Raw genomic sequence first — 7765 nt, forward strand, 5'->3', positions numbered from 1 at the left:
GAAAGCCCGGGGCCACTGCAGTCAACGTTGGCCACGGAGGGGTCCACGTTAACACCGGAAAAGGGACCAATGTCAACGTTGGTGGCAAAGGTGGAGTTAGCGTCCATGCCCCAGGTACAAAATACACATGAATTATGTGTAAAGTCTAAAAGAGTTAAGATCGTTTATTTTATAATAAAAATAATATTGAAAAAAAATGAAAATATTACGTGCAAAATACATTTTTCACAAGATTAACTTAATTTTCTTAAATATTTGTTATATGTAAATAATATATGGGTAAAAATGATATCCTTTTTATAATATAAAAAATAATAAAAATATTATTTATATACTAAAATTAATTATAAAAATTAGTCACAAATATACGTATTATTTAATTTATTTTTAATATATATTTATATTTTAAATATATATTTTATATTAATAATTAATTTTAATGTATACCTAAAATTTTTAAATAATTAAAAATTTTTAAATAATTTAATATATTTGATTAAATTATCATCTAATAATTTTAATTATCATAACTTTATGTAAAAGTAAATGTACATAAGTTGTTATTTAAAATTAACGATATATTATTTTTCTATTATTCTATTAAAAAAGAATTTTGCTTGGATGACAAGGTTTAATAAATAAGATTAAATTGAGTAGATAGATTAAAGAAAAATAAAAAATTTAAGGCTTATGAAAAAAAATAAAAACAATTTGTGTAAAAAATAATTTAATCCGATTAAATTTTTTAAATTTTAAGAATCAAATGACTGACGCGTATATTTTTATAAATAAATTTGACTATAAATTGTTGACCTGTCATTAAGTCATATTAAGTATTTCATTTTTTGAAAATTAAATTAAGACACACACTTAATTTTTAATAGCCGTTAATTCAAGAATGCCAGCAAAATAGATCAAAAGCAATATACAAATGTATATTCACACTACAGCAAAAGTGGAGCCTAGCGGCGCTTTTTTCTCTTTTTAGCGGCGGTTTTAAACTGTCACAAAATAGTTTGCTGGCGGCTATAGACACTGCCCTGGTTATGAGCGTTGGGAGTGAGTTCAACGGCGGTTACCAGCAACCACCGATATAACAGCCGTTAAATATACATTTTGCGGCATGTGTTCAAAAAATCGCCGCAAATTTTGAATTCTACGATTGTCATCTTGTTTACCAGCAGTTTAAAAATCGCCGCCAATCATTTAAGTTTTTTCAATTTTGAATTAATTTTGCGGCTATGTTACAACCGCCGCAGTTAAGGACTGGTTTGTGCACATATTTACGGGCGGTTTCGAACCGCCGCAATCTCTGAGACAACTGTCTTATTTTTTTAGTCTTTTTGGCAGTTTAAAACCGCCGCCAAGTTAAGAAAAAAAAAAGAAACGCAGAATTTTGGGTTTTTATTTATGAAATCACATAAAATTTTCTATAATATTATCAAGTTCTGTTCTTTGGATTTCTAATTATTTTAGGATTGATTGTATTCACAAATAGAAGATAAACTTGTGACAAAATCAGAAAAATATCCGCAAACCAAAATGTATTTAGCAAAATATCAACAAAATAGATCTCTTGCAAAGAGTTGCATAGTCTACTTAAAAAAAAAGTATGCATCAATCCAAAATCATTTCAATCCTAAAGTACTATTTTCTACTATATCTTTTTTTGAACACATCCCTGCAGCAATTTCTGGTGGCAGCTCCTCACCCTGCCGTTGAAAAAGATAAATCAAAGCACTTTCCATTACCTTTATCCTTTTCTTGTCTGCTGCTGCTTCATCTTCCATTGCCTTTGGAATTAAAGGTGAAGAAAAGTATTGTGCAACTTCATTAGAATCTATGGTAGATTTCAGCACATCGAAACTTGGAAAAAATGTTGATCTAGTGTCTACCGAAATAAGCAAAGAAACAAAGCTGCAGAGTTACAAGGTTGCAGCCGGTGTGAAGAAGATAAACCATGGGAATAAAGCTGTTGTGTGCCACAAACAAAATTATCCTTATGCTGTGTTTTATTGCCACAAAACAGAAACTATCATGGCTTTCAAGGTGCCTTTGGAGGGTGCTGATGGAAGCAGAGTTAAAGCCGCCGCCGTCTGCCACACCGATACCTCTGGATGGAACCCCAAGCATTTGGCTTTTCAAGTGCTGAAAGTTAAGCCTGGAACACCAGTGTGCCACTTCCTTCCTGAGGATCATGTTGTCTGGGTTTCCAAGTAGATGTGCCATTTAATGTAAGCTTATGAATAATAACTAATAGAACTTGATTTGGATGTTTTTTTTTTGGAATTCGTATAGTACTTATTTACATAAAAATATTTTTATGTAAAAATGATAGTTAAGATTGATATTCACACGACGTAATTTTAATAATTATTGACTATCATTTTTACACAAAAATATTTTTATGTAAATAGCTACCATTATATATATATAATCTTGCTAGTGTTTCGTGTGGTTTTCTTGCACATTACCTAGCTTATATTATTATGTAGAATTTAGATACGATATATGATATATGATATATCATCATATGTATTTTATGAACATTTATACTTCATATTATATGATATATTAATTATTGTGGCTTCATCATTATTGTTCTCCTACAGATATATATGCATGGAAAACTGTTATTAAAAAATGTTGTGTAAGTTTGGCTGTGTATTCTCCTGAAAAAAAAAACACGCACGCTCACAACTCGCAAGTACTAAAAGTAATTTATTTCTTGATTCAAAATTCCATTATAAATCAAATAATATTCAATCCAATCCAATTTACTTTAAATAGGTTTAATTTTGATAGATTTTTTCATTCAATTGGCTTAAAATTGTTATCAAATTTATAAAACTCAGTTTTGACAATTGCATAAAATTACAAGTAATAAAAAGTAAATAAAAAATTGTCATTCTCTTAGCTTGAAGACTAATTCAAATACTAATTCAATTTAATTCATCTATTTAGACTACTCAATAAGATGATTAATTTGAAAAATAACAAAATATCAAAAATAAAAATTATAAAATAAAGAAACAATAGATCAATAGTAGGAGTTAGGATATAACTTCACCTAATATCAGGAGCGGAGTTAGATAAAATATTAGAGGGAGGCCAAAAATATTTACACAATAAAATAAAATTAAAATACAATTTTAAAGGAGATTAAACTAAAATTACGTATAATTTATATGTAAAAAATTAAAATTAGAGGGCGATTGCCCTTTCCTTTCCTTATAGGTAGCTTCGCCCCTGCCTAATATCTTAAACTCTATACTACCAATTGTTCAACCCTGCTTTTCCTAATGTAATATATAATTATGGTTGGATCTCTCTTAGTTAACTATAATTGCATCTTGATAACTCAAGTGCAACGACCCTCCTAATTAGATTAATCAGGTTAATGATTAACTGTAGTTTATTTAAATCTAAATTATTAGTGATAAATAACTAGAATTTATAAGACCACATAAGCATGCCCAGCCTATACTTTAACTTATGGCAATTATTTGTTTAACTTCTTCTAATAGATAAATTTGCATTATTCATCAATTAGGTAGCGTTTGGTGGAGAGACAGAGACGGAAAGACTGAAATTAAGAGACAGAAACTAAGAGATAGAAATTGAAATCAGTATTCTATTTGGTGCAAAATGGGAGACAGAAATTGAAACAAGAATGAAACTCTAATTTAATATGCATAAAGAGTAAAATTGGAATTAATTAATTGAAATGAGGATATTTTAGGTAAAAAATGTTATTAAAATTTCAGTCTCCATTTTTAAAAATTTCTCCTGTGTTCCTACTTTTTGGAGATACTGAAATACTGAAATTTTAGATATAGAGACAGAAATTTTAGTACCAGTCTCTGAACCAACAAACATAATATTCAGTCTCAATCTCTCAGTCTCTCTCTCAATACCTCAAAACAAGCGCTACCTTAAAACCATAAATTAATTCTTAGGTTACGTTCATGACTCCTGAAAACAATCATTAACAAATAGAATAATTGCATAATTTATTAAATTAAAAAAAAAAGAAAAACTAAAGTTTAATAGAATAATTCAAAGGGATCAATCTATCCTAACAACCTAAAACAAACTTAGCAAGGAAGAGAGAAATAAGAACACAATAGAATTTGAGAGTAAAAGTTGAAAATGTAAAACACCCCAATCCTCTATTTATAGGAAACAAAAATCATATGCTTTCCCTCCAAGTTATTTTTATCATATCTTTCAACCCAAATATTCTTTCATTTTTTTTAGATCTTATTTTCTAAATCTTTTCTAGTTTTAATTTTACATCCCTACAAAACTTAATAAAAATGAATCTATCTTCAATCTTCATAAGAAACAATTAATCAAAATCTTTTATCTTTCATTTGAAATTAAATTATACATATGAAACTATTCAAAATAAATGAAAATAGATATCATTCTAAATCTTAAATTTTAAATCATATATTCTCATTTTTTTACGAATTACTTATACTTTAGAATAAGTTATTATATTATTAAATAATATTATGCATTAATTAAAATATATTTTATAATAAACAATGCAATTATCTATCTATTATTCTTCAAGATAGATAAATTATGTAAGTGATGGATCTTCATTTTCACTCTCACTTGCTTGAAGATTACTCTAATCAATACAATAAAGTATGTGAATTTATCAATCCAAGAGATTAAAAGTGTTTCTGCCATTAGAAGTAACCCTTACCCATTGTGTTATCTAGTAGTGCCATAACCCTAAATTCTACTTGCCGACACTTCCCTATAGCGTCACCATTGCCAACATTGTTTTAATATGCCACATTATTTTTAAAATTAAGAAGGTGTGTGCTATATATGTGCTATGATAGTTAAGCTTTATTATTTCAGCCCGCTAGAACTACAGAGAAAGAGACACGCGAACACTGGACGAGTACAATTCGGGTTCTGTGAGCTCCAATTTAGCTGATGATATTACTGTGGGTTAGGTGTTAAGCATGGTTTTTGTAATAATTTTTTTTTTTTGGTATTGTAATACAATTATTATTAATTGTAGTTAACTTTGGACCATTAGTTAGTTGGGCTGGACCATCACATGTATTGGTCTTTAATTTTTTTTTGAATATATATTTAAACAAGATTTTAAAAAAATTTTTGAATATATTTTTTCAAAAATTTTTATTAGATTGAAATATCTAAAACTTTATAAATATAAGACATATAAATTTTTATCTTAATAAAATCTATTTTTTTATTTGAACAAATAAATCCTAAAAAATATGACGAAAAGATTTATATGTCTTTTATAAAGTTCAAAGACTTCAATATAATAATTTTTTTTGTGTGTACAAAAAATTGTCAAGGCATGCATAGCATATAACATAGCTTGGGTAAAGTCAATTAGGAATATTGTTAAGAATTATTTAGAAAAACTATTATGATTAGTTAGTAGTTATAGATATTTTGAGCAAGATGCAAGGCTCTTGTACTAATATATATCTTAGGTCCTTATACTGGTGTAATATAATGCTTTTATTAGAATCATATGAAAAGTATTATTCAAGAAATAAGAATTCTCTCCCTACGTTTTTTGTTCTTTTATTTATTATCGTTAATCACTTTTAGTTCTTAATTTCTTCTTCTCAAGAAGTCACAACATGGTATTATGAGTCTAATCTAGATCCATACATGTTTTAAACTTAAATCTATGTAAAGTGATCATGGACGAATTTTTGTCAAAGTCTTTTACTATTTTTTAACCGAACATGGCATTTATTGTCGTTTATCATGTCTTTATATTCATTAACAAAGTAGTGTTGAGAGAAAACATAGATACATTACTGAAACAGGATTATCCTTCTTGTTACTACATCTATGTCTCTTAAATTCTAGGATTTTGCTTTTGTTATAGCTATATACCTTGTAAATAGATTGTCTACATCAATTTTATATTTCAAAAGTCTATATGAAATGTTATTTAATAAGAAACATGATTATGAATTTTTTTTAAGGATTTTTGGATGTGCTTATTATCCTTTACTTAGACCTTATAACAAAAGAAAATTTGACTATAAATCTTAGCTTTGTATTTTTTTTGGATATGATATTAATCATAAGGGATATAAATGTTTCTCAAAAGATGAAAAGATATATTTAGCAAGAAATGTATCTTTTCATGAATCTATTTTTTCTTATAACTCTCTTTTTACAACCTCTTCTTCTCTTGATGCTTCTGATCTCTTCAGTCTCAGATGAAATCTAATACTTCAGTCATACCTTTACCTTCAATATATAAAACTCCAAGAATTTTTAGCAATTCTCATACTATTCACATTCCGAATCCTGAACCAAAATCTCTTAGAGAAACTATTCCTCTTCACCACAATGATATTGTCCCTAATCCTGAGCTCCACTCTGATCTAATTACTAGCCAATCCACCAACACACCTTTATCCCTTAACCTTGACTCTTCTACGTCCAAAAAGCTTAGAAAAAAAATCATAGAAAGCAAGTCAACTCATCCAAATTTAGAAACTATTGACCAACACAACTCTAAACTACCAAATCAATCTAACTTGATCCAAATTCCTGGTATAAAAATTAGGTTTTTTCACCAACATCTATCTTCTCCTCCTCATACTTCTATCAATATACATCCTATGACCACACATACTAAAATAGAAACACTCAACTCTAGAACTTTTTTAGCTACATCATCCACTTCAAACACTGACCTGCTGTATCATACACCAAAAAATATCCAACAAGCCTTGAGTTGTCCTTATTAGAAGACAACAATGAATAATAAGTTTCAACACTTCAAAGATGTCAAACGTAGACTCTAGTTAATCCTCCTCCTCATGCAACCATAGTTGGTTGTAAATGGGTCTTTGCTATCAAGAAAAAATCGATCCAGCTAGGTCACTGGGTCACTAGGTTACTGGTTTAACCGGTAGATCACAGGTTTAACCGATTGATCTGGTCATAATTAAATAATTATATAAAATTTAATTTTTATATTAAACTAACTTATTTTCTAATTCATTAATTAATTAATATATTATCTATTACATTATTCAAATATATGTTGAAAAATATTAATATTAATATATGTCATATAGTTATCAATAACAAAAATATATTATGATTAATAAAAATTTTTTACTTATCTTTTTTAATTTATAGATATTTAACAAAGTTAAATTTTTATTTTAATAATTATATAATTAAAAACATTAATTTAAAAAAGATTAAATATAAAATAAAAAATAAATTAAATTAATATAAACACTATTCATTAGAATAAAAAGATAAAAAATATCTTAAGTTATTAATTAGGATATGTCTAATAGTTAGTAATATATTTATAAAAAAACACCATATATATAATACAAAAAGTAAACTTGTCCTAGTGGTTTGCAGGCTCCTTTATAACTTGAATGTCTCAAGTTTGAACCCCAACGCCTAACATATACTCTAAATTTTTGAAATTTTAGTGATGCGCGTGCTGACGTCAAGCAATTCAGTTCGATTCTCGATTTAGACCGAATTTAATCGAATTTTTCAAATTTGACAGGTTCGTTTGCTTGTCCAGTTAAAATGTTGATCCGAATCGGTTTAGAAACATTGCACTATTTGTTAAAAATATGCCTCAAATTGTCACATTTACGTTAATATATATTGATGATATTTTGATTTACATGTTCAAGCTCTTCAGAATTGAGTCCATTATTACTAACTGAATATGATTTTTCCATTAAAGGACTTAAGAAGG

General features: G+C 27.6%; 1 protein-coding gene across 1 annotated transcript in view; it reads left to right on the forward strand.

Annotated features, from left to right (window-relative positions):
• The window catches only part of LOC107470828 (BURP domain protein RD22), a gene marked incomplete in the record, with an annotated part of 4588 nt that extends 1996 nt beyond the window's left edge, over positions 1 to 2592 (forward strand). Inside the window, 2 exon segments of the mRNA XM_052255689.1 lie at positions 1 to 117; positions 1739 to 2592. Of these exon segments, the coding sequence (XP_052111649.1) occupies positions 1 to 117; positions 1739 to 2220 (599 nt within the window).
• Positions 2593 to 7765: the final 5173 nt, after the last annotated feature.

This window comes from Arachis duranensis, chromosome 10 (genome assembly GCF_000817695.3).
Source record: "Arachis duranensis cultivar V14167 chromosome 10, aradu.V14167.gnm2.J7QH, whole genome shotgun sequence".
Classification (NCBI taxonomy): domain Eukaryota; kingdom Viridiplantae; phylum Streptophyta; class Magnoliopsida; order Fabales; family Fabaceae; genus Arachis; species Arachis duranensis.